Below are 15,181 nucleotides of genomic sequence, written 5' to 3'. Positions count from 1 at the left end.
TTCCCTGTGCTGTGCAAACCTGACTGGGATTTGTTTAATCCCCAGGCTTTGTCCACTCTGGCCCTTGCAACAACATCTTTGGCTGCCTGGAGGACGAGTACTTCGAGCAGTGCCTGTGCTCGCGGGACTGCGGCTACGACGGCGAGCCCGTGTGTGGCTCTGATGGCCACATCTACCCCAACCACTGCCAGATGGAGGTGGCATCGTGCAGGAACAACACCAGGATAGAGCAGATGCCCATGTCTCAGTGTGCTGCCTGTAGGTTTCATTTAGTTCACTTTTCTGTCGTGGTTCAGCTGCAGGATGTTATAAATCCTCATTTGAGCAAGTTAATATTCCGTACCTGTGGTAGGGAAAGGAGGATTCTGAACTTGCTCTGTGTTATTTTGCTGTTTATAGTACAGCTGATTAAGTGATAAGGGCAGCTGCTTTTCAGCTTGAAATAACTGGTTTTCTGTTCTCATGGATACATGGTTTACCAGTCAGAATGAATTGAAGAGAAAATTAGGGATACTGTTTGATCTGAAGTGAATACTCCTGGATAAAAATTAAATCCATGAAATGTAGCATGCTTTGGAAATTCTGCATGGCCTTTCAAGGTGTGTAATGTATCAGGGAACTGATTACACCACCTCTGGAAATGCAAACCTTTACTAGAGAAGCATTATTAACGAATTACGTGACAAATGAGTTTATTTTTCTTTGTATTTGCAGCCAAGAACCTGCCAGAAGAAAGGGAGACACACTCCCACACAGCTGAGCAGCCCAGTGTTCCCCAGACTCCAGCAGGTAATGCAATACTTTTGCATTTATCCAAAGGCTTTCTTAAGTAAGGTTAAAGTTTGTCCTATCTCTGTATTAAGTACAGGTGGCTCTCAAGCACATTTTAAGTAAAGATGCTGAATTTCTCCATCTTATAGAAAAGAAAGAATATTCAGAAAACAGATAAAGAGGTCAAGGAAGCTGAGGATGAGAAGTATTCAGTAGCAGACAGCTCTCCAAGTCCTTTTCCTTTCAGGAAATCATGCAGGAATCCTGCCCAGCTCAGCACCTGCAGGATTTAGATAATTGTTTGTAGGAGTGGACAACCCACCCTCCTATTTTCTCAGCCTTGCTGTGTTTGAACAACACACTCTCTGTGATCTTTTCTTCCACTATTAAGCTGGAAAGATCCCATTGAAAGCCAGGCTGATGTAATGTGTTCCAACAAACTACTGAGCAGGACGTGACAAGAGCCCAAACCACTGCAAGGACTCAAATCCAGGTGGATTAACTTTGTCCCTGCAGTTCTGTGCAAAAATGGAACTGGCAGTCTTGATTCTCTCAGAGCTGCTGTTTGGAATAAAGAGCCTTAGTGAACAAAAATGTTAAGGTCAGTGGATGGAGTAGCCAGGAATTTGGCTGCTCATTTTATTTGGTGCTTATGTTCATGCACTTTTTTTCCAAGACTTGTGTCAAACTCGCTCATGGCTCACAATAAATCTCACCAAGAAGCAGTGGAGGGTCAATAGAATAGCTTGTTTCATGCTGTTTCTAGTAAATAAACTGGTCTAGATTTTTCCTGGCTGCTTTCCACTCATTAATTTTCCCCTGGCCTCCAACTCCCAACAAATTGGTAAAACCAGTTAAATTCTTCAGGAGGAGAATTAAATTCAGGAGCTCTGAATTCAGGAGCTCCTCCCTGAGCAGCAGGATCAGACTAACACATGTCCAGCAGGAGACACATCCTGGTCTTTCCCTTCTGGACAGCAGCTGATAGACAGTTTTCTTATTAAGGTGCAAAAATATGGTGAATATTCCATTATGACATTTTCTAATGGTCATTAGTGCTTCATGTCTCTACTACTTTCCTCCCCCCCGCTTTTTTTTCCTGCACTTATTGTGAATATATCTGTATCTAAATCTTGTTGCCTTTTGTTCCATACACATGCCATGTGCTCAGCATGGAAAATTTGCAATCTGAACCCTTTCAAGCAGCATTCCCAAGCTGTTTTATTTGGGCACTGCTGGAATGTGAGGCCATACCAAGGTCTACAAAAATGGGGCTGCCATTACATAATTTTCAAATAAAAATTTGATATGATTACCCGGGAAAAAAATGATGGAACTTGATGGTAATCCACAATCCAAAAAATGTTCAGAACAGAGTTTCTGAAAGAATCTGCATTGAAGTAAAAGGAAAATCCCTCTGTGGTTTCTGTTCTGAATTGACAGAAACAGTGCTGGCTCAGAAGGAGCAAAAGGGGAAAATCTGATTATTTTGTGTGGCATTGTAATGCAGATTTTAGATGGACAAACTTGAGTGCCGTAAGGACGTTTGTCAAAGCACAAGCACTTGGAGCTGGCTTTGTCCTGGGATCTGGGAGTGCCCAAATTTCCTGGCAGGAGGATGCTGAGCTGGGAGCAGCCATGGCAGAATGAGCATTCAGGAATCAAACTGACTAAATCCCAGCCCAGGAAAAGGGCCCAGCATGTGATTTTCATTAATCCTCAGGGCTCCTTTCAGGTCAAGCACACGGGACATGAATTAAAGTGCAGCAGATGAATGAGCCCCTCCCAGCCAGGCTCTCCTGGGCTCGCTGCTGCTGGAGCATGTGATGGGGTTAAGTCGGCTCAGGTGCTCCAGCAGGGGCTCTGCTGAGCCGTGCCTAAATCTGGGACTTCCTAAAGGGATGCAAAACTCCAGGAGCCGAATCAAGCTTAGGGCAGGCTGGTGTAAAACCAAGTGGCTGTGTTAATCTGCAGGAAATGCTGGGTTCTCAGAGAGGCACGTGGTGTTTGTGTTGTCTGGGAGCCTCCTGTGTTTGCCATGAGACTGGTGCAGCTCAGCTTGGGCTGATGGATGCTTTAATTGAGGTCTTGTCAGTGGGGATTGCAGGATGTGTTGGGGCTCCCTCTGGCACACACAGAGCCACAGTGAAGTTCCACACACACCAGTGATTTTGCTGGAATAAATTCCAGCTGTTCAAGATGAGTAATTGAACATAGATGGCTCTGAAAGGTCAGGATGCAGCGCTGTTGCTGTTGTCAGAACGTTTTAAAATGCCTTCCCAAAGTCTGCAGAGAGGCAGAATGACTGAGGTTTGACCTTAAAACTTTTTGTGAACAGATGGGTGGGATCCTCTTTGCATCTGTAGATCCTCTGATTGCCAGGGAAGTTTGCAGGGTGACAGAACTCAGCTGAAACAACCCTTATGTGAGTCCCCTTCCTCAGCTGTTCCTTCTCAGGTGAATTACTGAGTCTCAAAAGGGTGGGACAGGATTCTGATGAGTGGTCCCAGCTCTGGGTGTGCTCATGTGCCTTCACAGCCTGCTGCAATATTTGTTTGGATAGAAAACCCTGGAGCAGGAGCTGAGTTAGTGACTGGGATCTCACTGAATTTCTGGCTGTGCCTTTCCTGAGCTCTTTGTCACTCCTTGGCCACAAGGGTCTGGGTGGATTTCAGAGCCTGTGGGATCCCCAGTAGCTCTGATAGTCTCTGTGATGAAGTGGTGCCTTGATTGCTTCCACACATCACTAACTCTCTTCTGAAACAGCCTAAATCTCCTCTGCCAAAGGCACTCAAGGCACAGCCACTGATGTTGGAGGACAACATGTTGCCATCACAGTGCTGTGCTTCTGCATGGATTTGGTGGACAACAACCTCCAAGTGTGTGGGGTATCAGTGCTGGGGTATCAGTGCTGCTGTGAGCAGGGAGCCCCCCCAGGCTCAGCTCTCTGGCCCCCTGCCTCTCCCCACAGCCATGCCCTTTGCACAGTTTTGCTCCAGCAATCAGAAAGGGCCAATGGCTGGAACTGGAAGAAAGCTCTAGGTGGAATTATGACACTTTGGTAGTGGTATTTTGTTTGGGGTTTGGGGTTTTTTTGATTAAATGCCTAACCTTAACCCACACCAGCTCCCATCAGGACCATCAGCCTGAGGTCTGCTTCCAGATGGAGTCATCCCCAAAATTCCCTGCCTGGCTGGCTGCAGCTCTTTCAGGGTTGATTGAGCTGGCACAGGGCTGGTTTTCCTCTCCCCCCATCACTGCTCAGCAAACATTTGCCTCAGCACAAACATTTGGGGCTGGGGGAGTGGTTTGTGTGCAGCAGGAAACGTCGGCCTGTGCTCTTTGCTTGGGCTCCAGAGCTGAATTCCTGGGAAGAGTCAGGCCTGTGATGTTCATCCCAGCCCTGGTGGACAGCAATCACCCATTCATAGAAGGAGCTCATGGTCTGGCAGGTTCTCACAGGGAGGAGGCCAAGAAGGAGGGAACAGAGCCTGACTCCCCTGCCCAGTGCTGGGAGGATGTGGGAGGCAACAGGGAAGATCCTTCAGATATTTTATTTCTAGAGAACAAACATTTTCAAAGGCCTTGATGAGTGTTCTCTTTAAATAAAGCCAGCTTTGGGCAGGCAGGGGACTTTTCCTCCCTGCAATAATTCTGCCTCAGTGCTAGCTTTGGTTTGGACTGGGGCAGTGTACACAGAGAGCAAACAGGAAGGATGGACAGCTGGGCTGGCTCGAGGAGCAGTTTAGCAAACACGGATCTGCTGCTGTTCCTAGAAGTTTTATCTTGCAGTTTTGCCCTCTGGACAGGGAGCACAGAGGCACAGCCTGGTGTGAGTGGGGTGTGTGCTGTGACAGGGGCCTGCCAGTGTCAGCACAGACTGCAGGGAGTGGGAAGAGGAGAAATTCCTGCTCCTGCTTCTGCTGGGTCTGTCCCTACACAAAGTAGGAAATTTCAGTGTGACTGTGCTGGGGCAGAGGTACCTCAGCTCCTCATTCAGGCTGGAGTCCCTGGCTTTGCTGTGGGTTCCTGGCCTCAAAGCCTTCACACTTTTTGGGCTGAAAAGAAAATTGGCCGCCTCCACTGATCAGTCACCAAGTGAGCTGTTCCCTCAGGGTGTCCCTCCAGCTTTGTCACTTGTTTTATGGAATGATGCACAGCTGAGGGCACACAGGACATGTCCCCATACAGATGGAGCTCTCCTTGCCTGAGGTGCCTGGTCAGAGGAGAGATTTTCAGGGTGCTGAGTGAATCCCCTGTGCCACCTGCCCCCTTCTTTTACCTTGCTATGTGCAGCCCTCAGGCTGATGGGTTTGAACTTCAGCACCTCAGTTAATTCCATGCTGGAAAAGGAGACTTGGAGATTTTTTTAAACTACATTGCCCTTTGCCTCCCTTTATTTCCCTTTGTCCCCTTGTTTTCTCCTTCTTTCCCCCCTTGTTTTCTCTTTCTTTCCCCCCTTGTTTTCTCTTTCTTTCCCCCCTTGTTTTCTCCTTCTTTCTCCCCTTGTTTCACCTTCTTTCTCCCCTTCTTTTTCTTCATCCCCCCTTGTTTTCTCATTTCCCCTCCTTGTTTCCTCCTTTTCCTACCCTTATTTGCCTTTCCCCTTTGTTTTCCCTTTTCCTCCTTGTCTCTCCTTTACCCCTCTTTTTGTTCCCCATTTTCCTTTCATTTTATTCCAGTTTCTCATACTGGGAAAATGAAAACTCCTTTTGCAGCAGCTCCTCCCTTTCCCTGTGAACCCCACCAAACACGTGCAGGTGTGCTGACACCTGCAGCCCCCTTCCCTGGTGTCCCTGACTAAAACCCCTCCCTGCTGCTGCCCTGCCCTGCTGCGTGGCCACGCAGCTCCTGCAGCTCTGCTTCCCCCAGCAGCCGAGGAGGGGCCCCCCCTGCACACAGACCTGTCCTACTACTCCTACGAGTACGACCCCGACGCCTTCGCCGTGGAGGGCGACGTGTTCGAGGTGGTGGCAGAGCTGAGCACGGCCAGCACCTTCAGGGAAGGGGACAGCAGCCAGGCTGAGGCCACCCCAGCAGAATGGTGAGTCCACAGCGGGGCAGGGGGCTGCTCTGAGCCGGCCTGTGGTGTCCTTGTGCTGGGCAGTTCCCCAAAAAGGGGGTCAGTGGGAATGGGGGCTTGCTGGGGCAGCTGTAGAAGGCTGTGGGAGCTCAGTGGTTTCATGCCCAGGGGAATGGAGTGATCTGTCACTTGGGGTGTTCAGCTGGAGCAGAGGGGAGGCTGATCAGTCTCATGGTGGGGGGAGGAGGAATGGACACAGATCTTGCTGTGGGGTGACAGGGCCAGGAGGCCAAGAAGGGCTGGAGCTGTGCCAGGGCTTGGCATGGAGCTCAGGGCAAGGTTCTTGCCCCCGAGGGTGCTGGCACTGCCCAGGCTGCCCAGGGAATGGTCCCAAGGCTGCCAGAGCTCCAGGAGCTCTCAGGGATGCTCAGGGTGGGGCTGTTGGGGTGGCTGTGCAGGGACAGGGGCTGGATTTGATCCCTGAGGGTCCCTCCCAGCTCTGTGATCTTTTCAGCTTTTCCCAGGCTCAGTGATATCTCACAAAGATGCACCACAGCAAGGTGACTTTTCTTCCTTTTGTTCTCTTTCCCACAGAAATACATAATTTAAATAAAGAGAAGAGGCTCAGAATCGACTCCTGTATGAGTTTGCTCCTCCAGACGACCTGCTGCAGAACAGAATCTGAATGATGACTACTTCCTGATGCCCTCAGAACTGTAGGCTTTGCTGCCCCACGGGGCAGATCTGGAGCTCTAAGGGGGACACTCAGCGTTATTTTTCTGTCCATTTTCCTGCCTTCTTGTGCATCCTCTTTGGAGCCCTCCCAGTGATGAGAGACCAATATGCTGTGCCCTCTAGGTGAGAAAAAATAGGGGCTGGAATTCAAACCTATAGAGCATTACCAAGTGTTTTCTCTGCTATCAGGATATTCTGCAAATGCCATTTCCTAGCTACACTTAGAAGCTAAGTCCAGGCCTTGTGCTTGGCTGAACTGCTGTTTGAGGAAAGATGGCTGAGAAGTTTTTTGCTCAAATTATAATAATAAAAACCAGTGTGTTTTGCCAATTATGACATAGCAAGAGGCTGCTCATCTTCCTCAGCCCATCAGTCTACACCCACGAGAAAAACACTTCCCTGTGGCTCCACAATTCAGGGAAGCTCTTGGGATGTACATTTTACCTGAGAAAACTGAAATCCACTGCCAGGGCTGAAAAGCTTCATGTCTGCTGCTGTTTGCAGCCTCAGCAGAAGCAGGGATGAGGTGGGGGAGCCCTCTCTTTGTGTTGCACTACGTGCTGACAGGGGCTGCTTGCAGCCTTCTCAGCCCCTTTCTCCTCAAAGCCTGGCCTGAAAATGAACCTGGCCCAGGCACAGCCCTTTTAAATGTTTGCCTGATTCCACCAACCCCTTTTATTTTGCTCCCACTGGCACCCAGCACAGCATGTTCTGGTCCTGGTACTCCCTGGCCAGGCCTGGCTCTGCTGGCCAGTACCAATCCCTGGTGTCACAGGCTGGACTCCCTCGGTCTGACCTGCCCCAAGCAACGTGGCAAAACTTAAAAAGAAAAGCTTTGTGTTTCCAAAAGTGCAGGAGCCAAGATTTTTGAGTTTCCCTTCCTGCCTGGAGCAGCATTGTTCTCTTTGGAGGAGTTACATGCAATTGCCTCTTGCAAAATAGTGTTAATATTTTATCTTCCCACTTCTATTGTTACCAGGACCCAGAGCAGGGTGGAAACTCCTTTTGAGGGTGTTTATTGGTGAATGGAAACAGAAAAAAAAATCCCAGCTCCATTCATTTTTAAGGCTTGTTTACACAGGAACCATGACAAGAATATATCCCAGTATAGACATTCCATTCCAGAATAAAGGCAAGTTTATTCCAGAAAAATGTCCACATGGGGACAACCAGGAGGTATCCCAGAGGTTGGGCATGTGTAGTTTCCAGTCCTTTTTGTCTGGGGCCAGACATTTGCAGAATGCAGCTGACATGATGAAGGTCTGGGTCTTGAAGTTCCCAGAAATTTCTGAGCTGCCTCAGAAGCTGGCAGCTGTGCCAGCCTCCCCTCGTGGCTGCTCCAGGATCCTGCTGGGATGAGGGTCCTGCCCCACATCTGGGGTGTGCAGGGGCAGATCCTGCCCTCACCCTGGTAGCTGCATTCCTGCCTGGCAGGTAAATAAATGCCTTTAAACTAAATTCCACCTCCTGCAAGCAACTGTCCTGGCAGGCACTGGCTATTGTGTACACACACAGGACTGAGTCAATATTTATCCCTGGGTAAATAACAGGCCTAGTGTGAGCTACAAGATTCCTTTTTTCTTTTTTTTTCCCTTTTCTAAAACTCAAAACTGCACAATACAAACCCTGCTGTTTGCTGGTTCAGGCTGCAGCTGTTTGGTGCTGTGAGTTGGGAGGATGAGGCATTTGGTCACCCTGGTGATGTCTGGGACTGCCTTCATCCAGGAGATAGGACCTGTGTTCTGGAGTCCTCTGTCCCTTTCTGGTTTTCCTCTCCTGCTCTCTCTCACCCATTGTACACCCAGTGAATGCTTCTGGAGAGATATTTGAAGTAATTTTAAATTGCTTGGTCCTCTCACAGATCCTTGGGCACTCAGACCTCCCTCTGTGGATGAGGAGATGAGGGTGGGGAGTTCCAGCCAAGAATTAAACCTGCCTTTCTTCACTTTCCTCAGGCTGTGGGAGATGTAATGTCCTAATTCCAGCTGCAGACATCCCCCTGGTGCTGCCAGGTAAATAATTCCTGCTGGTGGTGCCAGCCCATCAATCAGGGCCTTGTCTGAGGGATCTCTGTGCCAGTGCTTGAGGCCGAGGAGTCTGGCTTCTGTTTTACAGTTCAAAGGAAAGCCAGAGAGCCCTGCACCCTCAGAAGGCAAAGGCAGAGCAGCCTTCCTGTCCTCAGAGCCAGACAGAGCAGGGCAGTGTGTGGGAGGGGATGTGACAGGATCTCTGGATCCTGACTTCACCCCCAGCCTTGGCACTTCCAGTTCCTCTGCTCTTGGCAGCCTCTGCCTCCCCCTGCTCTTGCTACACCAAACCAGCTCCTCTTTGTGGCTAAAAAGGTGATTTTATTTAAGGAAATGAATCAAAGAACCTGCAGTTCCAGAACTGTGGTTGAATTTTCCCCCATCACAGGAATAAAGGTCTCTGCTCTCTCCACCCCAGCTGAGGGTCCAGAGCTTTCCCCTGTCCCACATTTGCAGCTCATGTTTCTTGTCACCATCATTCATTCTTATCTAGGGTAAAAAATCATAATTATTTTTCCTCCATTCTTCAACATCCTGCTTGGAATACAAAAACTGGATCCCTGAGCACCACTGGACACAGCTGAACAGACCCAAAGCCACTCACAGGCTTAGGCCCAGCTCTGCTCAGTCTCCCTCCTGTCCCTGAGAGCACAAGGACACCTCAGGCTCCCATTTTGTGCACCTCAGCCAGGCAGTTTAGAGAGAAGGATTGGTTTTATTTTATTTTATTTTTTTCTCCAAGAAAAAGGCCAGCTGGAAAGCCAAACCCAGCAAGGCCAGCAGCTGCTGCTGCTGCTTTGGGTTGTTTCTGGCTTAGAGACATTTGCCTCCCTCTGTCAGAGAGATGTTTCTCCTTCCCTTTTCCTGATGGTCCCTCACTGCAAAAGGAGAAAAGTGCCAGTGGGTTTGTAAGACACAGAAATGGCTTCTTCCATTGAGTTCTGTGACTGAATAGCTGCAGCAGTGCTAGTTATCAGTGATTGATGCTTGCAATCCTTTCAAGGAAATTAATATTTATATATTTGTAACTGTACATTATGCAGAGTAATCATTACCATGGTATTTATTTTAAAGCAATAGTTCCCCTTGTTCTTTCTTGTCCTGTGTTTTGGTCTTGCCTCTTCCCCCCCTTCTTAATCAGCCTCAGTAGAAAGCAAATACCAGGAGAATGTTCAGCTTGCTTGAAGAACATCCCCAACACACCAGCACTTGCTTTGCTCACACTGACTGTTGACATTTAATGCACAATAACCTGGTTTTCATTATTTTGAATAGAGAAACTCTTTAGAAAACCTCTACCAGCCTGGCTTTGGGGTTTTTTTAGTCCCTGCTGTTTCTGACTGAGTGCCCAGCACCCAGAGCCCAGCTTTGTGTTTCCCCTGCCTTTTGCCCCCACAGGTACACACAAACAGCTCTCTGACCAGCTGTTGGTTTGTTCACACACATCTTAGCAAGTCTGAGTCCAGAAAAGTGTTTGTTTTAGATTCTGATAAATATTTTATTAAAAACTGATTTTAAGACAATCCTCTCTGCTTCTTATTCACGCTTTATGTTGTGCTGGGAAAACTAAAGAATTAAGGAGCTCTAAAGAGGTTTATTGCTCATTTTCTACCTGGCTGCTCACAGGGCTGTGCCCTAGTTGTGTCTGAGAGATGAGCAGGCTGCATTTTGTCAGATTTGCAGCAGGTTCCAATAAACAAAAAACCTGAGTACCTCTTTGATCAGAGCCAGCTTTTGGCTGTAGGTGACATTACACAAAGGAAATGTGGAGTACCAGAGGCTTTGCTCCATTCCTACTTTACTATTTCCCTTCATGAGACATCATTTTTTTACAAAATCCATTAATACAGCCTTTACCTCAAAGAAATGATGGATGCCAAGGGTGATTTGCAAAAACAGGGATGAGTGAAGGGGATTTTTACACCTTTTACCAACAGTGGGCTAACATTTCTGAGGGGTTGCTGACAAATCAAGCCAAGAGTGTTTTTGCTACACAAGCCAGTACTCTGCACTCTTTTGACAGACTGGTTTAGTTCAGGAGAGTAGCTTTTGAAACATTTAGAAATTTGGTTTTGCAATGATGGTTCTTTTTTTTGTTTTAGGGGAAGGGAATATGCATTTAAGGACAGAGAGCAAGGACTAGCAGGCAGAGAGCAGCCAGGTTAGGAACAGCAGACCCAGCTGTATGGGGAGGAACATCCCTGGTGGTGTGGGACCAGCTGAGAAGCTGCAGGCAGTGTCCCAATAAAGGATGGATGTGTCCAGCACTCAGCATCTTGTCTGGGCAAAGAATCCCACAGCCTGGGTTTATTCATCCTTATCTGTGCAGACAGGGAAAGCACTTGGCTCCTGGGAAAAGCTGTTCTGGGTGAAACTTGTGGAATTCCAGTGCTGAATTCCTCTTATCCCCACTGTGTGCATAATGAGAGCCCTGGGAGCAGGGAGCCAGGCTGGAGGCTCACACCAGCGACTGCTTGGACCGGGGCAGCGTTTCCTTGGAGGTCTTTAGGGAAGTGGTGGTTTTTTTGCTGCCACTGAAGACTCTCCTCCTCACCTTCTCCCGGAAATCCTCCGACACGTAGTAGTAGACGAAAGGATCAGCACAGCTGTTGAAGGTGCTGAGGGCCAGGCTGACCATGTAGCTGAGGTACAGCCGGCCGTGCAGCTTGGAGCAGGGGCTGGAGTAGTGAAGCAGCAGCAGGACGTTGCTGGGGGCATAGAAAACCACAAGGGTGATGACCACGAGGGCCGTGAGCTTGGCGGCGTGGCCGTAGCGGCCGCCCCCGCGCAGGAGGACGCGCAGCACCGCGCCCGAGCTCAGCACCAGCAGCAGCAGCGGCAGCAGGAAGGCGCAGGCCACCAGCACCACGAAGTAATAAAAGTAGAAACCATCGTCCTCGTGCCGGGGCAGGACATCGTGGCACAGCGTGAGGCCTGCCCCGAGCAGGGGGTAGGATTGCTGCTGCAGCGTCAGGGGCAGCGTCAGGGCAGCAGAGCACAGCCAGACCCCGGCGCAGGTGCCCGCGGCCAAGGCGGGAGTGCGGAAGGCGCGGGAGGAGAAGGGGTGAGCCACGGCCAGGTAGCGATCCACGCTGATGCAGGTGAGCAGCAGCACGGAGCAGTGCATGTTGCCGTAGAAGAGGGCCGTGGTGAGGCGGCACAGCCCTTCCCCGAAGGGCCAGTGGTTGCCCAGGAAATAGTAGGAGATCTTGAAGGGCAGCACGGAGACCAGCAGCAGGTCGGCGGCGGCCAGGTTCATCAGGAACACGGTGGAGGCCAGGCGCTCGGCCCTGGTGGCTAGCACCCACAGGGCCAGCGCGTTGGCCGGCAGCCCCAGCAGGAACACCAGGCTGTAGAGGCACGGGATGAGCCTGACGGTGATGGCACTGCCCAGCTGGGCACGGGTGGCCTCGGGGATCAGCAGGTAGGTGACGTTGTTGACCGTGGCCTGGTCGCCCGGGATGGCCCGGGGACATGGGGTGACCTCTGGTGTGCTGGCCTGCTCGCTGGTGCTGTTCTGAGAGTAATCTGGGAGGGGAAGGCAGCCTGTTACTCGCTCAGCCTGTCCCCACTCAGCCTGTCCTCACTCAGCCTGTCCCCACTCAGCCTGTCCTCACTCAGCCTGTCCTCACTCAGCCTGTCCTCACTCAGTCTGTCCTCACTCAGCCTGTCCTCAGTCAGCCTGTCCTCACTCAGTCTGTCCTCACTCAGCCTGTCCTCACTCAGCCTGTTCCTCACTCAGCCTGTCCCCACTCAGCCTGTCCTCACTCAGCCTGTCCCTCACTCACCCGGTCCCCACTCAGCCTGTCCCTCACTCAGCCTCTCCTCACTCACCCAGTCCCCACTCAGCCTGTTCCTCACTCAGCCTGTTCCTCACTCAGCCTGTCCCCACTCAGCCTGTTCCTCACTCAGCCTGTCCTCACTCAGCCTGTCCTCACTCAGCCTGTCCCCACTCACCCTGTCCTCACTCAGCCTGTCCTCACTCAGCCTGTCCTCACTCACCCTGTCCTCACTCAGCCTGTCCCCACTCAGCCTGTCCCTCACTCACCCTGTCCTCACTCAGCCTGTCCTCACTCAGCCTGTCCCTCACTCAGTCTGCTCCTCACTTACCCTGTCCCTCACTCAGCCTGTCCTCACTCACCTGGAGGCTCTGTGGAGGCTGCACACACAGCTCACCCCAAGGCCTGCTCTTTGTCTTTTCTGTTGGGGTCCCTACAACTGGGAATGTTCTGGAAAGGCTGTTGAGTGACGGGCAGGAAAAGCTGGCTGGCAGAGTTAGGTGTGCAGGAGCCACCCTCAGCCACCTTTCTGGGAACATCCCTGATTCCTTTCCCACAGCTCACAATGGACTGTAATGCTCTACAGCCATGAACAGGCCTGGGCATCCAGAGAGAAATTCCCGTGTACAGCCATGAACAGGCCTGGGAATCCAGAGAGGAATTCCCGTGTACAGCCATGAACAGGCCTGGGCATCCAGAGAGAAATTCCCGTGTACAGCCATGAACAGGCCTGGGAATCCAGAGAGGAATTCCCGTGTACAGCCATGAACAGGCCTGGGAATCCAGAGAGAAATTCCCGTGTACAGCCATGAACAGGCCTGGGAATCCAGAGAGAAATTCCCATGCACAGCCATGAACAGGCCTGGGAAGCCAGAGAACAATTCCTCTGCTGGGCTTTCACAACAATCCAAAGTTCTGGAGCCACTCCAGTGTAAAGTTGTGGTTCTGGGTGTATAAGTAGCTACAGATTTAGCTTTTGAGTACTTTCTTGCTTACTGCTCCTTTATTTTTCCTTTCTATTTCTAGTTTCTTCCACCCCAGCTTCTTTTTCTTCTATATCTCCTCTGTCAACCTCCTGCTTCAACAAGAGCCCACAAAAAGCTCTATCAGAGCATCCTCCCATGTGAACCCATTTAAAATGAGCTTTCAGGGATTTTACAGAGATCCAAACACCCAGCACTTTACCAAGCAGCAGCTTTGCCCCCAAAGCAGACACTCACCATCGTAGTCCGAGGCCAGGCAGAGTCCCCAGAGGGCACAGCAGAGCAGGAGCTGCCTGTTCCCAAGGGTGCCCATGGCAGTGCAGGGTCTGTGCACAAAGCCAGAGCTGTGTGGGAGCAGCAGCAGCAGCAGGGACCCTGCTGACGCATTTCCTCCTGCTGCTCCTTAACCCTCGGAAGGAACGGGGCAGATCCGGGCGGGATGAGGGGATGGAGGGGCTGGCACCACAGGAGCCCAGGCTGGACCCCCCCAGCACCAGTCTGGGACGGGGAGGGGCTTATTCAGCCAGACACCAAGTGTTCTAGGGCTGCACTTCATCCTCAGTGTGAGAGGGTGGCTCAAGTGACTCATCTGGGTCTCCTTCCTGCTCTGGAATATTCCTGGAAATAGCAAATGTGATGGGGTTTGATGCAGGCTGCACACAAACAGAACTCACGCACCTCAGCCCATGGAAATGCTGAGCATCCTCCCACGACAGAGACCTGAGTGGCTCTGTGGGTGAGCTGAGGTCTTTTCCTGAAGCCTGAGTCACAACATTTGCTGGTACTACAAACAGGGAGATATCCCAGACACCAGAGCTGCAGATCCCACAGATCTCCCAGTGATTCCAGGGGGCTCCTGCAGACTCGTGTTCTGGCAGAGGAAGGGTTTTAGTGTCAGCCTTGCAGCCTCCAGGTCAGGCTGGGCCCTTCAGAGTTCCCTTTCATTCCTTTTTACTCCTGCTTCTGCTTCCTGGCTAAACAGCACCAAGCTCCTGCACCTTTTACTGCAGAGGATGGTTAAAAGTCCTCTGGGTTGGAGCTCTTTGTCTGGAAAGCAGCAGCAGGAGCACCATGACACACCAAGGGTGGGTGGCAGAGAGGGGAGATGCTTTGCTTCCTCTGATAAAGACTGGGACAGGGAGAGCAGCAGGAAAGGAAAGGGGCCTGCAAAGGGCACGCAGGAAATCCCTGCTGGTGGGGAGATAATGGGGAGCTCCAGCCACTCCTGCCCCACAAAATGCTGCCTTTTCCCAGAGCTGAACTGTCCCACCCTGCACAATCCCTACTCTGAACCCAGAGCAGCACAAGGAGCTGCTGGTTGTGCCCAGACAACTCAGATGATGCTGTAACAGGGACTGGCAGAGCTTAAATGAGCCTTAAGACCCTTTGCTGCCAGGTCCCCTCTGCTCTAACCCTCAGAGCACATCCCTCCTGTGCTCTGCTCTGGGAAGCTCCTAAATCCTCTCCCATCTCCTGTTCAGAGCCCCAGTGTGGCCCTGGCCATGTGCACTGCCCAGTGGGACAGGAGGTCATGGCTGGGAGGGTGCTGAGCTTTGGGCTCTTCTCTGCAGTCCTTGCCTGGCTCTGCAGGGAAGGAAGGAAGGACAGGAGCTGGAGCCCAGGCAGTAGGAACTGTAAATTTGGTTTGGCAACCTGAGGAGCAGCTCGTTTCTTTCTCCTCGCCTCATGAATGGCCTCTTCTGTGAAGGTTGCAAATCTGAGCCTGGCTGCTGTTTGATGAGATTCTTCTATTCCAAGGAGAAAATGATCCTATTTCCTTTGCTTTCACCATATTCCCACATCCTTGTGCCGAGCGTGTCAAGAGGTGGAGTTCCACTGGCAGGGAGAGGGAAGATGCAATGT

General features: G+C 51.0%; 2 protein-coding genes across 7 annotated transcripts in view; one reads left to right on the top strand and one right to left on the bottom strand.

Annotated features, from left to right (window-relative positions):
• CPAMD8 (C3 and PZP like alpha-2-macroglobulin domain containing 8) overlaps positions 1 to 9,292 on the top strand; it is a 56,473-nt gene extending 47,181 nt beyond the window's left edge. For 4 of the 6 annotated variants that reach the window (XM_064396237.1, XM_064396235.1, XM_064396236.1 and 1 more), the window contains exons 40-43: positions 46 to 258; positions 715 to 789; positions 5,620 to 5,815; positions 6,389 to 9,292. In XM_064396237.1, the coding sequence (XP_064252307.1) occupies positions 46 to 258; positions 715 to 789; positions 5,620 to 5,815; position 6,389 (485 nt within the window). In that variant the 3' untranslated portion in view covers positions 6,390 to 9,292. The remainder of the gene's footprint in view (positions 1 to 45; positions 259 to 714; positions 790 to 5,619; positions 5,816 to 6,388) is intronic. The other 2 variants (XM_064396239.1, XM_064396238.1) reach the window with 2 other exon arrangements.
• Positions 9,293 to 9,636: 344 nt separating this feature from the next.
• F2RL3 (F2R like thrombin or trypsin receptor 3) lies at positions 9,637 to 13,631 on the bottom strand. Its single transcript, XM_064396244.1, has 2 exons — positions 13,556 to 13,631; positions 9,637 to 12,084 (listed from the first exon to the last, which is right to left on the bottom strand). Exons 1-2 carry the CDS (start codon positions 13,629 to 13,631, stop codon positions 11,015 to 11,017), a joined length of 1,146 nt encoding a protein of 381 aa, XP_064252314.1. The 3' UTR covers positions 9,637 to 11,014.
• Positions 13,632 to 15,181: the final 1,550 nt, after the last annotated feature.

This window comes from Passer domesticus, chromosome 21, assembly GCF_036417665.1.
Source record: "Passer domesticus isolate bPasDom1 chromosome 21, bPasDom1.hap1, whole genome shotgun sequence".
Taxonomy (NCBI): Eukaryota; Metazoa; Chordata; class Aves; order Passeriformes; family Passeridae; genus Passer; species Passer domesticus.
The sequence above is the reverse complement of the archived record's forward strand: the minus strand, read 5'-3'. Positions and strand labels throughout refer to the sequence as shown.

Coding starts and splice junctions, on each gene's coding strand:
- F2RL3 (XM_064396244.1), bottom strand. CDS start 13,631: ATGGGCACCCTTGGGAACAGGCAGCTCCTGCTCTGCTGTGCCCTCTGG. Junction 12,085..13,555: donor CCTGGCCTCGGACTACGATG/GTGAGTGTCTGC, acceptor TTCCCCTCCCAG/ATTACTCTCAGAACAGCACC.